Raw genomic sequence first — 26,444 nt, 5'->3', positions numbered from 1 at the left:
GTCTCTGAGATCCAGGCGTTCATCGAGACGGACAGACGGACGGACATGGCTATATCGGCTCGGCTATTGATGCTAATCAAGAATATATTTACTTTATGGGGTCGGAAACGTTTCCTTCTCTGCGTTACACACATCCACTTTTACCACAAATCTAATATACCCCTTAACTCTTTTTTGAGCACGGGTATAAAAAACAGGAGATCAGGTTTTATTGAAAAATGAAACAGGTCATAAGTTAGATTTTAAATATACTGGACCATAGGGGGTAGATAGTACAGAAGAAAACGATAATATAACAATTACAAATATAAACGACAAAAAACAAAAAGTACATAAGGATAGATTAAAACTTTTTATTTCATAATCATTTAATTTTACCCTGACATAGACATGACATAGACATAGGCGTACGTAAAAAAATTATCATGATACATAGTTCATCGGAAATAAAAATCATTAAATAAAAAAAAAATTTCAATAAATAATTAACAAAAGAAAACGAAAAAAAAAAATTATGCATATATATATAAATAAACATACATTTTAGTTCACAAATTTCAAATATTGTTTTAAATAACTTCATATATTACGTTATTTTTTTAAAAAGGGAGGTGTAGTCAACTTATGCTTGTACATATGTAACAGTCTGTTATATATTTATATATATAAATACATATATAAGTGCTTACATATACGCAGTGACATAAACAACTAATGTTTATGTTACATTTTGCACAGCAACTGTCTTCTCGTCTTCGACCCGTACGAGTGTTCCTAATGGTTGCCTGGAGATTGCATCTGCAACTACGTTCTGTTTGCCCGCTCGATAATGCACGTCATATTGGTATTGCTGAAGCTCGAGGGCCCATCTCGCCACTCTACCGTATGGGCTGTCAAGCGCATGGCCCAAATAACCGCCAGGCACTCCTTGTCGGTAGCGGAATAGTTTTCTTCCGCCTGGTTCAGTCGTCGGCTGACATATGCTATGACTCGTTTTTTGCCTTCGATTTCTTGGGTGAAAACTGCGCAAAATCCTAGTTTGCCCGCATCTGTTTGCAGCGAGAACTTGACGTTGAAATCGGTGCACGCAAGGACGGGGGCGGTCGTGAGAAGTTTCTTCAGTAGGTCAAAAGCAGCCTGTTGTGCTTCGGTCCATATCCATGGTTTTCCCTTCTTGAGTAGGCAGGACATCGGTTCGACGACTGTCGCGAAGTTTGGTACAAATCTCCGGTACCAGGATGCCATCCCGATGCATTGACAAAGTTCTTTCAGGTTTGTAGGAGGCCTGAGTTCTTTGACGGCGGCAATTTTGTCGAGGTCGTTATGGATGCCTTTTTCGCTGATCATGTGGCCCAGATATTTGATCCTGCTTTGAAAGAAACTGCATTTTTCCGAATTTATGCGTAGATTTGCTCTTCGTAGTCGAAAAAAAAACACTTCTAGATTGTGTAGGTGTTCATTAAAATCTCGCCCAATGACGATATCATCTAGGTAAACGAATGCGTAGGGTTCCATATCGGCGCCAATTACTGTGTCGAGGGCCCGCTGAAACGTTGCCGGCGCTGAATGTTGTCCAAAAGGCATCACTTTCCATTGATAGAGGCCTCGGCCTTGTACTGTGAAACTGTATTGTACTGTACTTCCGTTTGTCATTGGTATCTGCCAGTATCCATTCTTAAGATCGAGAGTGGTGATAAATCGTGCGTTTTGTAGACGTTCCAAGATGTAGTTGATTCTGGGCAATGGGTACGCGTCCGGGATGGAATGTTCGTTGAGCTGTCGAAAATCCACGCACATGCGCCATTTCCCATTCTTATTACGCACGAGTACGATTGGCGCGCTGTGAGGGCTTCGGGAGGGCTCGATGAGACCTTCCGTTATCAATTGGTCTACTTGTTCGTCGATGATTTGCATCATGGCCGGGTTTTTAGGATAGTATCGGTGCTTGATGGGTCGATTATCCCTAATGACGATGGTATGCTCGGCGATGTCTGAGGTGCCATGGAGAGTAGCGAACTTTGGTAGCTCCTCGTCCAGAAATGCTTGAATTTGTGGTACGCGGAAGGTACTCCAATGGGTTGGCGAAGATCTGCGTGGCGTCGGCCGTGGGTACGACAGGGCGGCGGTCGGTGTATCGTGGGGTCATCGTCCTGGTTTCCGGGCCCGCGTTGAGGGGCTCTGTGGATATCAGTTCAATTATGGGCCCCGATCAGTGTGGGGTCAGCGTAGCTGTTTTCCTTGTTGCTGGGCTGGGTGCCGAAATCGTTGGGATAGGTTGCGGACGTATGATGGCTGCCGTTGGCTTCGTTTTCTGGTGTCGGGGTTCGTTGCCTTGTACGCTGTTGGTTGGAAAGGTGTGGATAGGTGGTGTGGGGCGCTGATCTCGTAATTGTAGAAATTTGGTACCGCGTGAGAGCGCGCGTTCTTCGAGCAGTTCAATGAATGATAGAGGGTCATCTTGGCCGTCAAACTGGATTCCCCATTTTCGGATTCGTTCCGCCATTGGTGCGGCGTGGTTGTAGTGGTGCCCTTGCATGGGTCGGTCGATCGCTGGCAAGACCCTCGGTACGGGCGCTGGGTGAGTCTCTGTAGCTAGGGGCCTTGGAAACGGGGCTGCAGGAGTGCGGTATTCGGTGGCTGCGGGGACTCGTAGTCCGGTCTTAGGATCCATTTGGCGAGTGTCGGATGGTCCAGCAGTAGTGGGTTGTAGTGACTTGGAGCGTGAATGTGAGGCTGGTTTGGAATAGTATCTCTCGAACTCTCCTAAGCGAACCCAGGCTTCTTGCGCGAGTGGCCCGTCGACTTTCTTTCGGCGTTCATCGACCGTTCCTTCGCTGCCAAATCTGAATTCTTCGGCGAGGACTTCTAGCTCGTCCCGACGGAGTTTGTGGATACAGCCGATTCTGACCCCTGGATTGGAAAAGTGTCCTGCAGGGTATGCCTCCTCTGGTTGTTCCTCGTCGTGATATTCCATGGTGGTTTTTCTGTTGATTTTGGCACTGAGTCAATGTTAAACTGCACTTTTAGGATCGACACTTCGTATACTTTCGCGAATGTTTTCGCGCCCGGATTACGTTAGTGAATTATTGTTGAGTTTATTCAATTTTCTTTTGATGGCAGTGGGTCTGTAACCCACGAAGTCCCTGATTTTGGTTTTCTTGAAGTTTTCCTTCAAAATCCTTTAAAGTCCCTGGTCGGGCGCCACTTGTGAGGACCTATCTCAGGCTGAGGTATGCATGCCTGGACGGACTCCAGGGTCCAGGGAACTGAAAGAGAACGTTTAGCTATTCACAATACTTTTTGGTTCTTTTAGAGTTTTAAATAGTTTGTTTATTTGTGTCGGGGTATTATTATTGCTACTTGGTTAGTGTTCGGTCTCCCAGCCGAGCATTAGTTAGTATGTTTAGTCAGTGGTGCAGCTTTAAAGTAATTCCTGTTATTTGTTCGTTATTTGTACTGCCCACTGTACCTAATTGTAATCGGCATGTATCTACACCCGCCCTCTCACTGTAATAGCCGTTTTAACCGTTCTTTCGTCTCTTCGTCTCGCGCCTTTCTCTTTTCTATCATTCTCGCTCTTTCGTTCTATCGATCATTTTAGCTCTCTCGTTCTCTCGAACACTCTCTCGCTCTCTATTTCGTAGCATCGCGTAGAGCACGGGAAATTCGGTCCGTCTGCCCTAACATGCCTTCGCAATGGTCATTATCTGGTCTAGCATTTGCATGCCTTTGCAATCTCTCGCACTAAACACCAGTCGCGGTTTATATATGCATCTAGCTTTCTTCTTTCTTTCGCCTTCGCTATCGCTCTCTTCATCTATCTTTCTCTCGCTTGTAGTTTGGTTGTTGGGCCGCGGCGTGTAGGTTACTTCTTGATTCTCGATGGACTGCCTTGCGTGTTTGTTATTTGCCTGTCTGCTATTGCTGATGGACTGCCGATCGACTATGGCTGATGGACTGCCTATCGACTCGAAAGCGAACTCAAAGCGAACTCAAAGCGAACTCCTAGCGAACTGCTAGCGAACTCCCGATTTGCGAACTGATGGCCAACTGCCCTAGTACAGGGAGAACTCAGATATATATAGCGTTTTTCCTTTCTTGATAGGGCCAGTGCTGCTATGTATGGGACATTGCTCCGAGCTGGGCTGGGTTTTCGCTTTAGCTTGTTGATCGGCACTTTTCCATGCTTTTGGTTGTATTTTGCTGCGTGGGATGATCGCATTGCCTTGACGTTCGATGGCCCGTGTGCCGAGTCCTTGGTTTTCCTGTCTGCCGGCCGCGCGTGTGCTGAGGTTGGTAATTAATTTTCGTTATTTTGTCTATTGCTGTTCCAATTTTCGTGGATTTTGGTGGCGCGTGTGCTGAGTTTTCATTTTGTTGGGTGGTGACCTCGTCACTTGAGAGCTTTGGCTACTTGGTTTTGCTGTGCAGGGGGTTGGTTATATATTCTTGGCCCACGGGTCGGTTCAAGACGGTGTCGGATTAAATAGCTCGATTCCAAGACAATGTGCAAGTGATTGCAAGACCAAGACGGTAGAACGTGAGTGCAATAAATTTGACGATCAATTAAAGACTAAAAGTGGGCAGACGGACGGCGAAACGGGTAGAGAACGAAGGAAGCGATAGAAGCTCTGGCTGCTTCTGAGATGATAGATAGATAGAGAGAATGGGAGAGAACAGCATAGATGCTGCAGTTGCAGTAGCAAAATGAAGAGGGAGATATAAAGAGGCGAAAGAACGGCCGCTGCCGTGAGTAATTATACAATATTTACACAATACAATATAATTAAATGCAGTCGGCAATGCAAATAGCAAACAAATGTGGAATTACGTTATTTTGCGCCACTGGCTATTATTTAGGAACTTGTTGGGGAATTTCAGGCTGGCTATTATTTAGGAACTTGTTGGGGAATTTCAGGCTTGGAAACCAGACAATATTTGTGTATGATTTTTTAATTTGTAGCTCCCGGTTCCAGGTTACGTAATGGAAAAATGGTTCCAAAATTGATGCGCGACTCATTCTAGTGTCATACTCGGGCATCATAAAAGTTCATACGAAATTAGTCTATACAGGTAGGATCTGCAGTTCGAAAAGTCACTTTTCACTCGTGATTCATTCGGTGAATCACTCATGGCATGTCCTAAGCCACTGGTGAAACTGCAGATGAAATTTGTATCGGCATGTCCGCTTTTGTCACTTCATATGAAATTTTCACTGAATTTTCTAGTGATTTCACCGGTGGCATATACGTATAAGCCATGAGTGAAATCACTCGAGACATGCCACGAGTGAAAACACTCGGGACACTTCCGAAAATGTCCTATATGAAATCACCTGTGAAACCTCTCATGAAATTAAAATGAATTTCTCGGATAATTTCATATGAAAAAGCCATCCACAAATTTTTTTCAAATAAAAGCAAATATATTTATTTTACGCAGATTTTCTAGGTTTTTTGTTGATTTAAATATTTTTAATTATCTGTAGGGCCTTCCTTAACCGACGCGATCGGGTTAATAAGAACCAATGCTCCTGAAATGAAATAGTCCGGCGAGGCATTTTAAACATTTTTTGCCGCAAATCCCGATTGGGTTGTACTCATGGGCTACTGTTTCGTCCAGCACACTTTTGAGGCACCTAGACAACGGGTCCTTCTCCAACAGCTTCCGAACTTTTTGTTGATCTGCAAATAAATAAGTCAAATTGCACATACATTTAAAAAAATTATAATCCAGTATTTACAGTTACATGGGTTTCCTCGAGCAAAAAGAAACACGCGCAGCGACACACTCGGTTAACCACGCGGCTAGAATGTTTTAGAATCTGGACATAATTTTCTAGCGAAACCCATGTAACAATTTAATTTAACTAACAACGCACACTGTAATCACTGAATCCACTTACCTGACTTTAGAAACACTAAAAAACTTCTTTTATAAGAAATAAACATCTAAATAGATGCACAACAACAAAAAATCACAGGCGCTCGCAACAAAAGACTGCACCAATTGATCGGTTTCTCTCCCATCATCCCTTTGAGGAGACGAAATGAGCCAGAGTAGAAGAGTTAGGGTCGAATGCAGGTAAAGAAAACTAGAAATATGAGACAGAGGGAAATCTATGGATATCTGCTCCTCTTTCTTATGTGTCCTCTTCGATCTGCAGCAGTTGAAGCTGGACAGAATTTCATGCTGACGTCGAAGTCGCTGCCTTTGTCGACGTCGAGCCCAAACAATTTTTCCTTTGACACTTTCATGCCGTGACAGCCAGAACTGCAGGGTAGTGTCATACTAATACATACATATGAAATTAGTCTTAACAGATCCTAGTGTCATACTCGCGCATCATCACCCTCGTATCTCGGTCTGTATAGTATTAAGTTACAGAAAATTTATATTTTGCTGAAACTCAGCAATCGATCTGTTGCGATACCGAATAAGTCGATTTATTGCGAGAGTTATGAACGCTCCATCACAAAACAAAAGAAACTTGAATATGTATTGTAAACAAGGCCATAAAATAGTTCCGAATGGCATATTAATGTGTATGAAAAATGTGGTATAGATTAAAATACTCAATCACTCAATACTTGGTCATAATTGACTGACTTGACTTTAAACATTTTTGTTATTCAATTTAGGATGGATTCCACAGCTGTATTATGATGTTGTAGATTCCGTGGATATTTCTATGGAACTAAGCTGTAAACATGACGGGATTCTTGGAAAAATATATTCAAAATCACAGTTAACACAGGCAAGAAAAATGTTGTTAAGTTGATCGAATACTAATTATATTTTGAAAAGGTGCCAAAATGTAATCTCCAATGTTCCAATGTACGAAAGCTGCGTTTTATAGTATAGAGCCCTTTAAAATTTTGTAATCTTTTGTCCAAATTATGCTCAAGGTGCCTTGCCATTATACTTTCCTAACGAACTAGCTGCAAAAATACCACCATTTGAAATTTGTATATCTACGGTCGCGTTGTATATAATTTTACGATACACAAAAAATTCATCTTTGGAGAAAAATTTAATAATCACATGACAATTTCCGTATGATAATTTTCTCCGATTGTTGAAGCACCATATATTGCCACTACAAAAAACTGGCAAAACAATTTCAGTAGTGTACGTCCGTCGCTGCAAAAGGTAAGGGTCATTTAAAGAGGTTGTGTACCGGAAAAAATGGTTTCTGAGTGGGATTGGCTAACGCAATATTGTGATATGATAAACCATAATATAAAGTCATCTTTGAGCATTAAAGCGACCAAGATAAATTTAATATTGCATGAACTTATCGTGAGATACAGCATGACACTCGACCGAGTGAAAACAAAAAAATTGCGAAAATAGGTTAAATCGTTTCAAAATGGAGTTTCAGCTTCCTTAATAATATTATGGTTGGTCCGTTAATATAAGGCTACGGAATTAAAAGGCAGCGTACGCATTTAAAAGGGCAACAATCAAAGCTATGTTTTTGGACAGTGTTGCAGTTCGATGGAACAACTTCATCTTTTCTTGACTTGCCATCAGGTTACGTTGCAATAAAGGGCGATTCATACATTTTTATAAATTGTATTTAATGATTAGGTATTGAAATGAAATGATCGATATCAAACCAAGGAACGTCCGTTTCTGTAAAATGATTCTCTCTAAATCCTTGATGGATTCCTTTGCAAGAGTTTCTTAAGCGATACAAAAGGTAGGTTTTCGAAGAGCGCGAGAGTTTGGCGACATAAGAGTGTATGTGCCGACCGTGCAAACATGTTTTTCTGTATTTTAATTTAAGTCTGTTTTAGCTAGCAGGAGGGCGTCTCAGGGGGGTCCCACAGATCAGAAGCCCAAGATAAAAGAATACAGGGTCCAAGTTCTTCGATATATATATTTCAGTTGATTTCGATCGCGTGCAAGAAGCCGGCCGTTTGCTTTTGCGTGTAGAAACGAATTAAAAGTGATGTACGCTATAGCCGTCGGTGGCTGTCGGCATCGAGAGCAGGAGCGGGAGCGTGGTGTGAGAGCGTCGGGTCATCTCGTTTACAAGTTAAGCTAAGCCGCTTGGGAGCCGTTTGGATCATTAGAGCGCTGTCAGAGAGCGCTAACAGAATTCTTGACGCTACAGACTGTTAGCCGAGAGCGGACACAGGCTGTTACTCTGGGATGTCAACAGCGCTGCTGCTCTGTCAGCGTTGCTGCCCAAACAAAGTCAATTGTTCTTTCTCACTTGCTGCCTATTTTTATTTCTATTTTTATTGAAGCACTTTGATGGATTTTCCAAGTTTAGATCACAAACAGTCAAGTATTGGCCTTGTGATTTGTTAATAATCATGACGAAGGCAAGACGAATCGGGAACTGAATTCGTTTAAACTCAATAGGTATATCCGTTTGGATCATTGGAATCCTCGGAATTAGGACTAACTCATCTTTAAATTTTCCTTTGAGTATCGTCGCATGAATCACATTACTCATCAGTTTTCTTATCACCAAGCGCGTTCCATTGCATAGTTTTGGTGGGTTTAGATTTCGAAGCATGATGACTACCGAGCCCACCTTCAGTTCTTAATTGTGCGGTGGTAAACCAGGCACATCCAAGGAGTTTAAAAATTCGTTTGTTACAAAGTCAGTACCAACTATTTAATTCTGAATTTTAATGTTGAAATCACTCACATCCGTATTCTTAGCCTCCAACATTGCACGCTTGATTAACCATTTGTTATTATTGTGGTTAGCAATGATGTTTGGGAATACTTTGCTGATAAGCTCGTCTTTTGACGAGACGAAATTACAAAAATTCGAAGGATATGTAATCAATCTTCTCGATTCGTCGACAGGAACACGGCCATTACCGATAGTCAGCAATTGCTTGAAATCTTAAGCAGATGGGTCGTTCAACAATGCAACTCTAATGTTTGCTACCAGTTGAAATTTCTTTACATAGAACCACAGATTTGGTGATTAGAGCCATGCGTTTATTTCATCTGCAGCAGTCGACTTTGGAATGACTGGCAGTGTTTGGCGAAAATCTCCGGATCGTAAAATCAATGCGCCTCTGAACTCTGAACTTTTAAGGTTCTATCATGACCTTCCAATGCGCGTTTGTGCGCCATTGTGCATAAATCGCAGATGATGATTTTTGCCGCTACTAAAACTTTTGCCGTTGCAGAGTAGTTTGCAATGTTACATGCCGGTTGTTCAGTAGTTTGGAGATTTAATGGCAATTTGAACGCTGAATGAGCCGTACGGCATCTTTCTAACAACGTAGCCGCTATTCTAGAACAAGCAAATGCTACCGCAATTTCTGATCTCACACGAACCGTGGCCAAAATCAATGACATAAGAAATGTCTTTCCAGTTCCATCAGATGTATCCAGGAAAAATAAGCCACCATTTCCATCATTAATTGCATTCATTAATCTATAATAGACTTCCTTCTGTTTTGGGTTCAACAGAGATACATTCGTTTGAACTGATTGCTCTAATTCATATCGATCATGTTCACGTTCACGTTCCAAATCTCTGTTAAATGTGTTATTCATTCCTCGATCTGGCGCTGGCATTTCTAACCTGACTAACAAACTACCGCACATGAAGTAACGCAAATATTCGATAAAGAGCAAAGCCTGGCTATGCATCTCTTCATTCGCCTCAAGGTCAATATTTCTTGAACAGACACGAATTCGGTGTCAAATGTCTTCTGACATATTATCTTTGTATATGTTCCACAGGTCACGTGGATTAGATGGTTATGCATCTCTTCATTCGCCTCAAGGTCAGGATTTCTTGAACAGACACGAATTCGATTGGAGGTATTTAGGAGACTAAAAGTACTTATCACCTTAGACGAGAATATACGAGAATATATATATATATACAGTATAGGCTGCGCCAAAATTGATGTCCTGGACATCGATGTTTTTTACCGTATCAAAAAAAAGATCGATGAAACACGATGTTTTAAATAAATAGAAACAATTTTTTTTTTGCTCTAAATTCAACGTTTACGACCAAAATTAAATTGATTTAATTGAAAAGATTTGGTTCATTTCATAACAAAATGTACAAGCTTTATTCGTATAAGCAAAAAAAATTCAAAACTTTTTCTATAAGTTAAACTAATGGTTTGGTTCTTATTGTTAACATACTCGACACTTCGCAACACAAACGCATTCAAACTTCGTTGGTCCGGCCCCTTTGTCTGTTGTTGCTTCTTTGGATGAAAACTCTGTGCATGGCACATTTAAGTTGGTAGTGTCCACCTGCTAAAGCATTTTCCGCAGTAAGAATGCCCATATTATTATCGGCCGTTTTCTTGAAATGCTGCCACATCAGAGGTCTCGCGCTTCCTCTTCGTAGCCAGAAGAATCGAAATTAATTCCTTCAGTTGTTCCTACCATTTGCCCAACGTATGTGGCTCATAAGTTGTCATGTGTATTACTTCTATGATCTTACACTCTAGGAAGTTTTCCATTGCCACACATCCACCACGTTGCCTACACCACCAATTGAATATCTGAAGAACATCTAATACAGTAAATAGTTCAATTTATAATATATATTTTACACATACCTTCTGCGTTTCCTTTACTTTAGTGTCGCAAAAAAATGTAAAATGTAAATGGTTTCTTCTTTTCTAAAATTCTAAAAAATCATAAGCTCAAAAGTGTGATATATGTTTTCTGAGTTTCGTATACGTTAGATACGGTAGGCTGCGCCAAAATTTGACCAACTATTTTTTTTTGTTTTTTCACGGGGACACCCCCTAATTCTGTTCTTTGTTATTCATTAAAATTATACAATTTTTATACCCGTACTCAAAAAAGAGTTAAGGGGTATATTAGATTTGTGGTAAAAGTGGATGTGTGTAACGCAGAGAAGGAAACGTTTCCGACCCCATAAAGTATATATATTCTTGATCAGCATCAATAGCCGAGTCGATATAGCCATGTTTGTCTGTCCGTCTGTCTGTCTGTCCGTATGTCTGTCTGTCTGTCTGTCAGTCTTGTTGAGCGCCTAGATCTCAGAGACTATAAGAGCTAGGGCAACCAAATTTGGTTTCCACACTCATGTGATATCCCACTGCTACATTTGAAAATTATGTATTTGAAAATTTCGCCCCGCCCACTTCCGCCCACACAAAGGACGAAAATCTGTGGCAGGCACATTTTTAAAGATACGATAAAACTTAAAATGTAGAGAATCGTAGAGAATGCCAATATCTACCAGATTGCCGAATCTGAATCAGATCAGATCATAATTGTAGCCAGAATGAAGAAATTAATTTTCAGTTGCTTCACCCGTCTCCCCCTGAATGAAACACGCTACTGATTCTCTTTCTCGCTCGCACACTCTGCCTCGTTCAGTGCGCGAGCAACCCCTAGCGGAGGAGATGTAGAATCTAAATGGTACATGTACAATCTTCATGTAAGATGTATAATATACATTGTATATGTAGATGTAGATAACAGATGTAGCAAAAAAATGTAAAATGTAAAATTTTAAAAAATCATATGCTCAAAAATGTTTATACTGACTGAGTACGGGTATACGTAGAGTCGCGTCCCCAGAAGCGACTCGCACGTTCCTTCTCGTTTTTTTTTAATTTTTAGTTTAATGTTTAGGGGTTGCTACCACGAAAAGAAAATACAAATTTTTGGGTAAATATAAATTTAAAAAAAATTGAATTCGTCGGTTTTTTAAAATGATATTGAAACTTAGAAACTAGTTCATATTGATAACAATATGTTTTTTTTAGTTACTGTTAAAAAATTGACGATTGGTGAAAATTAAGAAGTTCAGCTGAGGTTGATATATTTAGTTAACTAGTTCGCAAAAACTTGTGCAGATTTTTTACTGCCAATAACTGATTAGATTTCAAACATTATACCATAAGGCAATCTGCTACTCCAGCTGAACGTTAAATGATAAACATGAGATCATCTATTCCGCCATCGAGAAAGAATTGTTACCGATTCTCTGGGCAACCATGTATGTCCAATCATACTTGTTCGGAAGAACATTTGAAATACTTAGTGACCATAAACCTGTAGTATAGTTAATCAACCTCAAAGAGCCCAACATGAAACTACAAAGGTGGAAGATCAAATTGAACGAATTTGACTTTAAAATCTAATATCTACCTGGTAAAGAAAACCATCTAGCGGAGGCACTCTCCCGGGTCAAAGTTAACGAAAAGCTACACGGAGAGGTTTCTGACAATGCAGGCGCCACAATACACAGCACGCAAGAAGACAATCTCAATCCCATTCCCATTACTGAACGACCAATCAACTATTTCAATCGTCAGATTGAATTGATAAAGGTATATGAGGATAAAGTAGTTACAAACTATTATTTCCATAAAATAATTATAGAAATTACATACAAGGAAATTACTTAAATATTGGCCAAAGAACTTATTAAGGAATATCTATGTACTAAAAAAATGCTTTATATTTCCATAATGAGACAGATTTCCCAACTTTCCAAAAAGCGTATTTAGCAATTATCAGTCCAAAAATTTCACAAAAGTTCTGAAATCTAGTACAAAACTCATAGATATACCAAATTACGCGGAATTTAAAGAAATAATAGTCAAAACACATAAAGAACTACTACATCCTGGAATTGAGAAAACCTTTAATTGGTTTAAAGGAAAATATTGCTACCCAGACCATCAAAGACTAATACAGAATATAATAAACGAATGCACAACTTGTAATAATGTCAAAACTGTGAGTTCTCAAGCTGATGTCTCATCCAAGCCGACGCATCTCTCAAGCCTCCCACACATAGGCCAACGCTTCGCTTATCAGCCGCTCTCACCAAAACAACGCCTCTCGGACCAAAGCTTCGACTCTCGAAGCCATCACTGCTCACAAAGACGAAGACGAAATATCAGCCGAAGCCGAAAGCTTAAGAAGATAAGCTTTAAGCATCCCAACAAAGATCAGTAGCTCGAGAATAAGCAGAGAGTGCCGTTTCCAAAGACAGACAGACCCTTCTTTTATTTTTGGACATTTCGTTTTGAACCATTCGCTTTTGAGAGGGGAAAAGAGAATGGTAACCCCGCGGCTCTTTGGTCGCTAATGCAAAATCTTGGTATTGAAAAGTCTTTGATATTATATATAAACTAGCAGGCCCGCGCGCTTCGCTGCATACTAATGTAATGTTTAGGAATCCATTGAAATTAAACAATGATAATTTTTATTTAATAACACGTTTTATTTATTGCAATGCTTTGTGATAAACAATATTCTTTGTTTTGCGGTCTGTTAAGCAATTAAGCGTTTTTAATGGCTACTGAGTTTGGATTTCAATAAAAGGGCCGAGAAGATTTAATACAAATAATATTTTATTGGCATGTAGTAGCGGCAGTACGCGTCTGTATATTTATTGGTACCAGTATAGAGACCGAAGGTTACGAAGATCATCCTTAACAAGGACCACATCTGCGACTGCCGAACTAGGCTTCGACGCCAGGCTTGCGCCACTTTGAGCGCTGTTGCAGTGAAGTGATGTATTCTTCCTTCCATCGGGACCAGAAGATCTGCTGCAAATATGAAACGCGCTGCCATCTGTTCAGTCTTCGGGTTCAGCGAACGAAGCAGGAGGTTGGCCATTCAAGAAATGAGCTGGAGCTAAAACGTCCAAATCGGCAGGATTCTCTGAAATAGACACTAAGGGTCTTGAATTAATAACTGCCGTGATGTGGAATAACAGCGGGGAGCGTGGCGGTATGAAGTGCCTGTCAATAGCCTCAACAAAACAAAATTCCAGGAACGCCTTTGGATGGTCGTCGCTGCGTTATCTAACCAAAGTTGTCGCGGCTTTTGTCTGATGCATATGAACCGCTTTAGGCCGTGAAGAAAAGAGACTGTAGATACTGCACGCAAAAAGCTCGGCATGATCATACCGTTGTTCACGCTCCAGTTCTTTGTATTTCACGATTAGGCGCTGTCATACCTAATTGAGCTAATGCTTTGCTTGCCATCATCAAACAAAGGTTTTCAATAGCGATCAATGCTTTGTTGTAAATTTCCGGCGTATATTCCATGTTTATGTCACCCGTTTGACGGCGCAATCGATGTAAAAAATCCTCTGATAAATGATTGATTCTGTTATTTTGCGACAATTCCGTTGGCTTTGATGGACTGCACGTGGCTATAATAATTGCGATAAATGTCCGAATTTGATATGGCCTTGATGACTTGATGCATCTTCAAGTGTAAGATCACAATGCATGTCATTCTCAAGCCAATTAAATAGTTCTCATGCTTCGCGTTACGTCCTACATAATTTTCCATCAATAGTTCGCAAAGATTCAAATGATGTTGGTCCACGAATATTTATAAGCAACAATCGGAAATAATAACACTCTTGATTGTTGGGATGAACTGTATAAATATGATCTGATCCGTCCTATCTGATCTGAGTGAAACAATACTGTAAGGAAGCGATCTAGGCTGGGGTACAATTCTCAGTCAAGCCAGGGCCGAAATTACAGCCATATTTATAATTTGGCGGGACTCCGAGTCCTGAGTGGCAATGGGACGGTGATTTCGCCTCGAGGGTGCCAAGGCCAAGGGAAACATGCGAAGGGGGTTGAAGGTGCCTGTGGCACCTTTGAGAAGTCACAAGGGGCGAGTGGCCGGGTGAAACGGCCGAGAACTTCCACAGAATGCCTGGGCAGGCGCCGGGCGGCACCAAGGGGAATCTACTAGGCAAGGGGGTGGGGAACAGTATGGATCGACAGAAGAGGCCGGGACAATCGCCGGGCGGCCCCTCTGGGAAACCACAGGTCAAGGGGGAAGGTGAGTAGGTGCAGAGACCCCCCCCAAAGATACCTGGGCAAGCGCCGGGTGACACTTCTGGAAGGCATGGGTCTGCGGGGGAAGGGAAATGGGCATTGATCGCCAGAGGATGCCTGGGCAGTCGCCGGGCGGCACCTCTGGGAAACTACAGGGCAAGGGGAGGGAGAGTAGGTGCAGAGACTCGAAATTTTGTTTTTTTACCCTAAAAACCATCATAAAAAATATAAATAAAATTGAACAACATACAAATATATTTTTGTACAACAAATCTTAGTTTTAGATAAATTTCTACTAGTAAAATTAAAAAAAAAATTGTTGAGCTAGCGAGCTTTTTCACTTGCTGTTGAATTTAGATTCAATGTGTGTACAGTTTATTTGTTAAGTAGGCGAAATATGGAGTGTGTGTGTGTGTAGCGATGAAAATTAAAGACGCAGGGTCTGTTCAATATGCGAGAGAAGTGAGTGATTGATCAAGACCGTATAACGTGAGTGCGATAATGATGACGATCAGCTGCAGCTGCAGTAGTAAATGAAGAAGGAGATACAAAGAGGCGAAAGAACGGCCGCTGCCGTGCATAGACATAGGCTAATTAACAATATTTATATGCAGTGGGCAATGCAAATGGCAAACAAACTTAGAATTACGTTTATTTGCTCCACTGGTTATTTTGAGGAATTTCTTGGGGAATATCAGGCTGGGAAACCAGACGAAATTTTTTTTTAAATTATTTATTTTGCACTTTCTGAGCTGATAGCACGAAGAGTAAACGTCCAAAAAACGTCAAGTAAAAATATTGAACAATCGATTTGTTTTGGTTTTTGAATCATGAAATAGAGATGTTTTTCGAAACTGCGAAAGAAAAGCTTTCCCAGCAAATGGCTAACACCCATAGTTCATAAAAAAAAAGCGATAAAAGGAAGATTTGTTCAACTTACTGTTAGCTTCCCGGATGAGAGCCGTTCCGGACTTAAAATAAGTATATTCCTCTGAAATGGTTGTCTGTTTGGAAATAAGGAAAATTGCTTCGCTATATCTTCAGATTCAGGTTTTTATTACAAATTATGAAAGGGACCAAAACGTTGGGCCAGCAATGTCTCAAGCGGTAAAATATGATTTTCGGAGGGTTGGTCAACCAATTTTAGCTCAGCCATTTCTCCATAGATTTTAATAAACAATACTTTAAGCGACGCTTTATTAATACATAATATAATATAAGAACTCGGGACACCGTTGAACCTGGCTAGGTATAAGTCTGAAATTTAATACATATATTTGCAATACTTAAAATAATTTTTTTAAAGAAAAATTAAAGTAGGCGTATCACTGGAAGGGGCGTAATTAACGGTCAAACTCGAAATTTCGTTTTTTTACCCTAAAAACCATCATAAAAAATATAAATAAAATTGAACAACATACAAATATATTTTTGTACAAAAAAATCTTAGTTTTAGATAAATTGATACTAGTAAAATTAAAAAAAAAAATTGTTGAGCTAGCGAGCTTTTTCACTTGCTGTTGAATTTAGATTAAATGTGTGTACAGTTTATTTGTTAAGTAGGCAAAATATGGGGTGTGTAGGTGTAGCGATGAAAATTAAAGACGCAGGGTCTGTTCAATATGCGAGAGAAGTGAGTGATTGATCAAGACAGTATAACGTGAGTGCGATAATGATGACGATCAATTAAAGACTGTCAAGAGGGCAGGCGGACCGTGCCCTAATGCAAGCGAGAGAGAGAACGAAAGAAGCGATAGAAGCTGTACCAAGCACGAGCGATAGATAGAAAGAGAGAGAATGCGAGAGAATGGTATAGATGCTGCAGCTGCAGTAGTAAATAAAGAAGGAGATATAAAGAGGCGAAAGAACGGCCGCTGCCGTGCATAGACATAGGCTAATTAACAATATTTATATGCAGTGGGCAATGCAAATAGCAAACAAACTTAGAATTATGTTAATTTGCTCCAATGGCTATTTTGAGGAATTTCTTGGGGAATATCAGGCTGGGAAACCAGAAAAAAAAATTTTTTTAATTATTTATTTTGCTCTTTCTGAGCTGAAAGCACGAAAAGTTAACGTCCAAAAAACGTCAGGTAAAAATATTGAACAATCGATTTGTTTAGGTTTTTGAATCATGAAATAGAGATGTTTTTCGAAACTGCGAAAGAAAAGCTTTCCCAGAAAATGCTTTTAATAAACCCTCCAACCTTAGTTAGTCGTAGAAAAATGCTTGGTGTGATTTTTATGCACAACCTGATCCAGGGTGACGTAGATAGCCCTGACTTGTTGAGCCGCATAAACTTTACGATTCGTTGTAGATCGAATTATTCCTTGCACGAACCATTTAGGGTCCTTTGCTCGGACTTCAATTCCCTCTACCACATAATATCCACAACTTATTCCCTTCCTCTTCTTAAATCACTAATACCTTTCCTGTAATTAGTTCTATTTCTTAGCTATCTTTGCATGTTTAGCTCTAATTTTCCTCGAATTTTAGTCTAACACCTATCTTTCCTACATGCTCGCGATCGGTTCGGTGACACGCGTCGCGCGTCATGAGGCAGCGCCCCTCGGTAGGTTGGGCGGTAGGAGGGCTGCGTTTCTGCCTGGGGTCCGCGCGTAACAGGCTTCGGCTTGGTGTCGCATGGGCCACTTGATGGTGCAGTCATTGCATATCAACGTCCAGACATAAAAAATAAAAAAAAATGGCTTACACCTATAGTTCATAAAAAAAGCGACAAAAGGAAGATTTGTTCAACTTACTGTTAGCTTCCCGGATGAGAACCGTTCCGGACTTAAAATAAGTATATTCCTCTGAAATGGTTGCCCTTTTGGAAACAAGGAAAATTAGGCTGGGCTAAAAATTTTTTTGGTCAAATTTTGGTCCATAAGCATACATATATGTATTTCGCAAGGGGGCGTGGCTTGGCTAATCTAAAATTTACGCATTTATACCATATGAAAGAGTTTGGTAATTGTAAGCTAGTAAGAATTTGAAACAAAGAATATATTGTGATGTTGCTGCGTTCTCTAATGTCCGACTACGTGGGTTTAAATGGAAAATAATTAATATCTCCTAAAAGGTGCAATTGTGGTTATGGTTTTTTCTTTTGTTTGTTTGATGAATATCACCACTATTTTTTCGTGCAGTCCAATGATCGGCCAAATATGTCCTTTTTTTATATTCCGCTAAAAATTTAAAATAGTGAAAAAAATGGCGTTTCTTAAAAAATCTAATAAAATATAATCGCAAAAAATAATTCCTTTTTTGTCTAAATTCATATTTTAGATTTTGAGTACTTTTTGAGAAAAATGCATTAACCTTTGCCTTTTAAGCACGGTTTTCTTCATTTTTTCAAAAACATAAAAATGGTCCAACTTTGAACAAAGATTATAAATCTTTAAAAAATTTTGTAAACTATAAAAGTTTGGTTTTGAATAGCTGAATCAATTCCTAATTGAACTGTAACAAAAGTTTTCCCAAATTCAACAACGCGATATCCGACTTTTGCAACGAGTTTTCGGAAAACGAAGCACTGTGCGTCGTTTAAGGTATCGCTCATTAAAATCTATGGAGAAACTTTGGAGCTAACATTCGTTAACCGAACATAAAAAATGAAAAAAAAAAATAAACAAAAAATACCTTTTCGAAGGTTGCGGGCTCAACTGCTAATTGGGAATTGGGATCGCGATCAGGTACCAAATGTACAACCCTTTTTCGTTTGCTTTGTTCCCAATTGGCAGTTGGGCCCGCAACCTTCAAAAGATTTTTTTTTTTTACATTTTTTTCATTTTTTAGGTTCATTTGCTTCCCCTGTCTCCTTCCTTCTCGCTCGCAAACTCTGCCTCATTATGTACTCGAGCTCCTTCTAGCGGAGGAGACGTAGAATCTAAATTGTACATGTACAATCTACATGTTAGATGTAGAATATAAATTGCAGATGTAGATATAGATAACAGATATAGCAAACAAATGTAAAATGTAAAATTTTTTTTTTTAATTCTAAAATTCTAAAAAATCATAAGCTCAAAAATGTATATACTAATATACTGATATAATGGAAATTGTAAATATGTACATATATAAATCTATGTAGTAAGTCATCGAATAATCCATAATTTTTCGATTTTTTGATTAACAGATCTGTATTTCTGAAGACTTTCCTGCCCAAAATCGAGTTTATAAAACACCGTCACTAAAGATCTGACTTTTTATTTAAAAAATGCACACAAATGTCACTTCAGATCGTGGAGGAGGGGGTGGATCATGGAGATTACCACCAGATGAAACATTACAGGTGCAAGATCCGAAGCAGAAAGATCAAGACATAGATCTGGATGAAGGACATAACTGGCGGAGTATAATATTTTCATTGCTCGTGATTAGTTTTGTAATAGCTGGTATTATTACTGCAATATATTTATTGGGGTGAGTTTTAATGTTTAATTTTTACTAGTATGAATCAGTCTATTTCGACTGGTTTTTGTTTTGTTTTTCTAGATATGTGGATGAACTCTTATATTGGTCAGGCCGCAGAATGATTTTAGATGAATACTTACAAGGAGAATTGACACCAACTAGATTACAGCCGTCATGGGTAACACCTCAAAAGTATGTATTTCAAGCTGATGATGGAGGGCTTGCCATTTTGGATACAACAACGAACTTAATAAACATCTTAGTAACAAATCACACTCTTCGACAATTGAATGTACGTGGATATCAATGCTCCCATGATCTTAAATATGTGTTATTTAAACATAATGTAAAGAAAGTAAGCAATTAATTTCAAATGATTACATTGTTACGCCTATAATTAAATATAAATTGGATTTAGACTTTTCAGAAGTCGTTTACTGCATTTTACACAATTTATGATGTTGAAAACGATCATCACATGCCAGTCAAATTAAAAGACTCATTGAAGGTTCAAAGAACGCGCCTTCAATATGCAGCATGGCTCGGTAATACGACAACAATAATATTTGTAGCAGCCAATGATATATTTTTACGACAATCCCCATTAACTGAAGAGGATATTAGAATAACGACATCAGGATGTGAAAACAATATCTATAATGGTGTTCCTGATTGGCTTTACCAAGGTATTTATTGAATATTTTTTATTTGATAATTCCGTGACAGGGTAATCAGTTTGAAAAACTTTCCATGTTACATCTGGGTGTAATAAACTTTTCAATTCTGAAAAGCGGAGCCGAAAATTGTTTGATGTTATTGAAAAACAACACAACCTCTAAAAACATAAACAAGATGAATTTTTCAAATTAAAAAACCTTGCCGCTTTACAGATTCATTTTAAGGAGTCCGCAAAGTCGATTGGAGCTCGGGTGGGGTTATAATATACACCTGGCCCTCGCTTAACACGGGGTTTACGTTCCTGAAAAATCTCGTGTTAAGCGAAGCGTGTTAAACGGATATATGGATTCAGTACAAAATAAGGGGTTACGTTCCTAAAATTCAGGCATGTAGGCAAACAAATTGTTTTATTATTCAAATTCATTTTTAATTAGTCAACATGTTTTTTTGTGATGGCTCTTTTGGTTTATTATAGAAATCGGTAATTTTAGATTGTTTAGTGACTCTTTATAAGATAAAAGTATTTTTTCCAACTCACTTACTGTAAGTCGTCTTTCGATGAGCGGATAGAAAAAAACACAAAAACTATTCGGTAGAACCAAAATTGCAAGTCCGTTTTGTTTGCTTTGATCCTATTTCGGACGTTGGGCCGAAGCCGAAACTAAAGGTTCAGTTAAAAAATGAAAATAAACCATGACAAAAAAAACCATAATTCCTTAAAAATTTTTAAGGCCCCAAATCTATTAGAAAAATTGGTTTTGGTTCATAGCGGAAAAAATAATTAAATTTTGTTGCCTAGTGTTTTGTTACCAGAAGTGAGCGATGACAAATGTCTACTACGCGTCATTCAGGATTTGTTTCTCTGCCGCTGCGGCAGCTGAGCAGAATATGAAATCGACCAAACCAAATATTTTTTTCTATCTGTTGCTTTCTTTTCTTTCTGTTTCAACGCGTGTCGTAACAGAATTCGGTGGTGCCGTCGGCGTCGACAACGTTGTTAGAATCGTGCGGTGAAATGTGATATGCAGGTTTTGTTATTTTGGGCAAAATTATTATCAGGTAAGTGCAGTGTATCATTAAAAAAAATACGTCTATTGTGCGTTGAAAAAAATAAAGAAAATGTGAAATTGCGAAATTATATGCGTTTTGCACGAAATTTTTCATTTCCAACAACCCTAAATTCGTGGCTCGAGTCGAGCATATACATATTTTGGCGGGTGTTTTGTTTTTGGTGCAAATGCACTGCTGATCTACCATAGGTGATCTACTGAGATCACATTAACAAACTGAACAGATTTTAGAAATTTCGAATAGAAATATTTTAACCCATCTTATTTCAGAGGCGATTCAGTTGAAGTGCCCGGAATGATCACGACGGCCTTAAGAACATGAGCACATCTACAAAACAAAAAGGTTCTGTGGATAAAAAGAACACACAGAACAAAAATGTCAATCTACATTTTTATATGAAAACAATAAACAAAAGAAATTTAATATTTTAAAACAGAATTTACCCACGATTAGGCCTTACTTTATTGGGGAAACTCATCACTTATTAAGGCCTTACCTTCGGTTGATGCTCGCTTACTATGTCATCGCTTATATTGTATCTGGACGTTGATATGCAATGACTGCACCATCAAGTGGCCCATGCGACACCAAGCCGAAGCCTGTTACGCGCGGAACCCAGGCAGAAACGCAGCCCTCCTCCCGCCCAACCGACCGAGGGGCGCTGCCGCATGACGCGCGACGCGTGTTACCGAACCGATCGCGAGCATGCTGGAAAGATAGGTGTTAGACTAAAATTCGAGGAAAATTAGAGCTAAACACAACTCAAAGAGCTAAGCATGCAAAGATAGCTAAAAAATATAACTAATTACGGGAAAGGTATGTTAGTATTAGTGATTTAAGAAGAGGAAGGGAATTAGTAGTTGATATTATGTGGTAAAGGGAATTGAAGTCCGAGCAAAGTACCCTAAATGGTTCGTGCAAGGAATAATTCGATCTACAAAGCGGAAGGAAAAGAGGAATGAAGTTTCTAGTAGATCTAATAGGAATCGTAAAGTTTATGCGCCTCAACAAGTCAGGGCTATCTACATCACCCTTGATCAGGTTGTGCATAAAAATCACACCAAGCATTTTTCTACGACTAACTAAGGTTGGAAGGTTTATTAAAAGCAATCTACGAGGATAAGATGGCAGTCTCACACCTGCATCCCAGTTAAGGCCACGCAGAGCAAAAAGTAAAAAGTTTTTCTGGACTGATTCTATACGGTCCTGGTGTACTTTGTACTGGGGGCACCATACACAAGAGCCGTATTCAAAAATCGGACGAACAAGCGAGATATAGAGAGTATTCGTTATATCGGGGTCGTCAAATTCCTTTGACCACCTCTTTATAAACCCAAGCACACCCATGGCCTTATTTACCATGGTAGAAATGTGTTCAGAAAACTTCAACTTTGGGTCTAATTTAACACCAAGATCATCAACCAAGGTAATTCTCTCAAGAGAACCACCGCAGAGGCTATAAGGAGCCAATAGGGGGCTGGAGCGATGAAATGTCATTACTTTGCATTTCGAGGCATTTAGGTGTAACATATTTGCACAACACCATGATTGAAAGTTATTGAGATCGGATTGCAAGCGAGAGTGAAATAAAATGTCCTTATACTGGACACAAAGTTTAACATCATCCGCATACATGAGTACTCGAGAGTTTGTTAATACTGAAGGCAGATCATTAATAAAGATGTGAATAGTAGGGGGCCTAGATGGCTGCCCTGTGGTACTCCAGAAGTAACCTTAACAGGTGAAGAGAAGGAGTTTTTGAAGAGGACTCTTTGAGACCTAGAACAAAGGTAGCTAGAAATCCATCTCAAAAGATTAGGCGGAAACCCTAAAAGGTCAAGTTTTTGTGCTAAAAGGGAATGGTTTACAGAATCAAATGCTTTACTAAAATCAGTGTAAATGACATCCGTCTGCAAGTTACCTTGAAAGCCTTTAATGATAAAAGAGGTAAACTCTAATAAATTTGTGGTTGTTGATCGTCGCCTTATAAATCCGTGCTGGGACGGAGATATAAGTGATTTGCAGAGATGTTGCAAGTGCGGAGTTAAAATGTTTTCAAACATTTTAGGAATAGCGGATAACTTAGATATACCCCTATAATTATTTGCATCAGACTTGCTACCTTTCTTATGGAGCGGAATAATAAAAGATTCCTTCCAGATGGGGGGGAAGCATGAAGAGTTAATAGATAGGGTGAATAGTTTAAGCAAGGGTCCACACAGAGCGTCGGAACAGTACCTGAGTACACAGCCGGGAACTCCGTCGGGACCTGGTGAAAACACCGGCTTAACTAGTCGAAGATCATGAAGCAGTGAGCTTTCATTTAACAAGGGCTGAAGATGCCATTCGACCTTGGTAAACTGTATGGATACGGCTGACCAGAGTAGCTTTCATGAGAATAGGTTGTTTGGAAAAATTTGGCAATTGCCTGATCATTGTTTGCTGACATATTGAGAAAAGATAACGAGGATGGATGTACGGACGTTCTACGCTTACTATTTACGAAGCTGTAAAACTGTTTAGGGTCCTGTGAAAATCGTATCCTGCATCGAGATAGGTAGTTCTTATAGCATTGAGCGTTAAGAACGGAGAAATTTGACCGAGCTATTACATAGTGAGAAGAGAAGAGGGAGAACCAACTTCTCGAAATTTTTTATAAAGTCTTGATTTTAAATTTTTTAGACTGGATAACTCCTTGGTAAACCAAGTAGGCTTTCCAGATCTAACCGGACAAGAAAGTGGGACACAAGAATCAAAAAATGTGTCAAGTACATTGTAAAAAATGTGTGTGCCTTTCATAACGTCAGTGCACAAGTACAGAGCGGACCAATCAAAATCCCTAATAAGGTTATTAAGCTTCGTAAACTCGGCTTTACGAAAGCAGCGGACACGTTCGGATAGCCTACTCATTCGATCCAATACAGTAGGGCCAATATCGACTGACACTTCGAATGTAGGATGGTAGGAGTCTTCAGGTATACTGAGCGGAAGGGCTCGGGTTAACAACGCTATGGTCGGATCCGAGACAAAGCACAGATCAAGCAATCGACCCAAGGAATTTTTCACATGGTTGACTTGAGACAGGGATAGGTCTAGCAAGCCGTCGATAAAGTCATGTCGTGACATGGGCACAAGGTTATTAGACTCGTTTACCGAAGACCAAACAGCACCTGGCAAATTAAAATCACCAAGAACTATCATATGGTCTTTATCTGATAGCGAGGAAGAAACAGTTTTTAAAGCGGTCAGGTGATGCTCGTATATTAAGATATCCGAGGAAGGTGGAATATACGAGCAAGTAATGAAATGGAAAAGCCTGGGAGAATCAGTTTTACGCACAGGAATTCCAGGTCTTGTTGAACCTGGACCATGAAATGTTCCGACGTGAAATTTGAGTCCACTGCAATAAGGACCCCACCTCCACGTCGAGACGAACGGTCATTTCTAAAAATTGTGTACCGACCTGCCAAAACTTCGGAACTAAGGATGTCCGGCTTTAACCAGGTCTCGGTGAACACAATAACGTGGGATGAGAATGCGAGACTCTCAAGGAAAAGAGTGCTGAGCTTACTACGCAAGCCTCTAGCATTCTGGTAGGTAACTACAAGAGAGGAAGTTAGTTTTTTGGATGGGTGGAAGTAGAGGTGGAAGATGAGGATAGAGATGGAGCACTGGTCTGAATGCTAGGAAGAGTAATGGGGGGCCTATTCTTTTTCTTAGCCTTAAACTCTTTAACCACCAAATGCTCTGGCCAAAACTTGGCGGAACAAATGGTTTCAAATTGAGTTTGGGAGACGCTTATCTTGAAGGAAGATATCTCCCTGGCGTAAGAAAAGTTAAATTTTTCCACCTTTAAGCCGACGGCTTTTATTTTGCTTTGTATAAAAGCGGTCACATCATTGGATGTGAGGTCAGGGGCTAGCCGCGAGACAAAAACTTGTCGCTTTGGTGGGACTCCCACCAGTGGTTTTGGCACCACAGGCCTAGTACCTGTGATGGCAGTATCCGGTGGTCCTGGACATCTATTAGCTGGTGGGAGCAAAACTGAGGGGATAGTTAAGGGGTTGGGTGCGGACTCGATGGACACGGACTCTACAGACATTTCTAACTGCATACTCTCCGAAGTGACGCATTCGGCTCCCGAATCTGCATCACCAGCAGCGATCGTTGCCCTTGGAGTAGCAAACGTAATCAACTGCTGCACTAAGGGAGTGGTCGGAGTAAGTTTTTCGGATGCCGGCGGACATGAGGCAGTCGGCACTTGCAAGTCCCGCGGAGTAGACTGAGTAGCTGTAAACTGCTGAACTGAGTGTTCATGGCCAAGAGCCGATCGTACTGCTGTTTAAAGCCTACGATCAGCTCTTTGAAGCCACTCCGCGTCTGCCTCATGAACGAACGCATGTCGTTTTCCACAGCACGGCATTCCTCACAACTATAATGTAGGCCGTTGTTTTGGGAAATGGCGTCTCCTACACGGCCCGAGATCCCTACACATTTTGCGTGCACTACGCTTTCGCAAAGCCAGCAGGGGATATTGGGCTGGTCATGGGTGATCTGCTTCTTGCAGGTTTTTTTGGCACAGACGACAGAAAATTCCATATTTATGTCTTTTATTTTTTTTTACTTCGGGAAAAAAAAAGTTCAAAACAAATAGCAATCAGACCACTGTGCAGAGCAAATGCTTAGAGCAATGCTTAAAGCGAAATCGGAAAAAAAGAGAGAGAGAAGTGGTTGCAGCAACAGCTTATAAGTGAGAGCGTTACTGCACAAAAGGTTACAAGAGCGAGAGCGAAAGAACAGTTATTGAGAGTTAGGTGATAGAGAGAGTGATAGAAGGCAATAACTACGACAAAGAGCGGCTAAATGTAATGAGAGGGCGTACTTACGAAAAGCAACAACACAAACACACGACTAACCGACGCACAAAATTTATTAAATAAGTTGTGTTTTTACACAATTAACAGGCATGCACCCGCGGTAAAAGAATGATTTTAATGTATGTTAGTAAGATAAAAAGTAGATAAAAAACACCGGCTGTTTAAGTTAAACAAAAGGAAAATGCGGAGCGCAAAACAAAAACACGTCTGGTCACTACGAAAGAGAACGAACGATCCAACGATGTCCTATTCCTAGGACATCCCTGTGTTAAAATAAACAGTCCATCGTATGGCAGGTCAGCGCTTATGTCATCGAGCTGCATGACGTTGCCATCGATGAGTGGTTGCTTATACATCGCTGACCCGTACTTGCAGGGCTTTTACTATGCGCACGCTATGCGTAGTGATGCATACAAAAACACACTAAGGAATAATTGACAAAAAAAAATTAATTTCGGTATTTTGCAATCGTGTAAGAACGAACTTTTGAGCGTCTTAAAATGGAAAAATGAGAAAATTTATAGCCGTGTGACTGAGTTCGTATTAAAAGAGTGCGCGTTGAGAGAGGGCCAGTTGTATAAAAAAAAGTTT

General features: G+C 40.0%; 1 protein-coding gene across 6 annotated transcripts in view; it reads left to right on the top strand.

Moving 5' to 3' along the window:
• The window catches only part of LOC111079773 (inactive dipeptidyl peptidase 10), an 85,200-nt gene that overhangs the window by 42,992 nt on the left and 15,764 nt on the right, over nt 1–26,444 (top strand). For 4 of the 6 annotated variants that reach the window (XM_022375060.2, XM_022375058.2, XM_022375064.2 and 1 more), the window contains exons 3-5: nt 18,950–19,236; nt 19,309–19,582; nt 19,646–19,913. In XM_022375060.2, the coding sequence (XP_022230752.2) occupies nt 19,031–19,236; nt 19,309–19,582; nt 19,646–19,913 (748 nt within the window). In that variant the 5' untranslated portion in view covers nt 18,950–19,030. Of the gene's footprint in view, nt 1–18,949; nt 19,237–19,308; nt 19,583–19,645; nt 19,914–26,444 lie in introns of those variants that run through there. The other 2 variants (XM_022375061.2, XM_022375062.2) reach the window with 2 other exon arrangements.

This window comes from Drosophila obscura, unplaced genomic scaffold (genome assembly GCF_018151105.1).
Source record: "Drosophila obscura isolate BZ-5 IFL unplaced genomic scaffold, ASM1815110v1 contig_138, whole genome shotgun sequence".
Taxonomy (NCBI): Eukaryota; Metazoa; Arthropoda; class Insecta; order Diptera; family Drosophilidae; genus Drosophila; species Drosophila obscura.
Note: the sequence above shows the minus strand (reverse complement) of the source record. Positions and strands in the feature narration are given on the sequence as shown.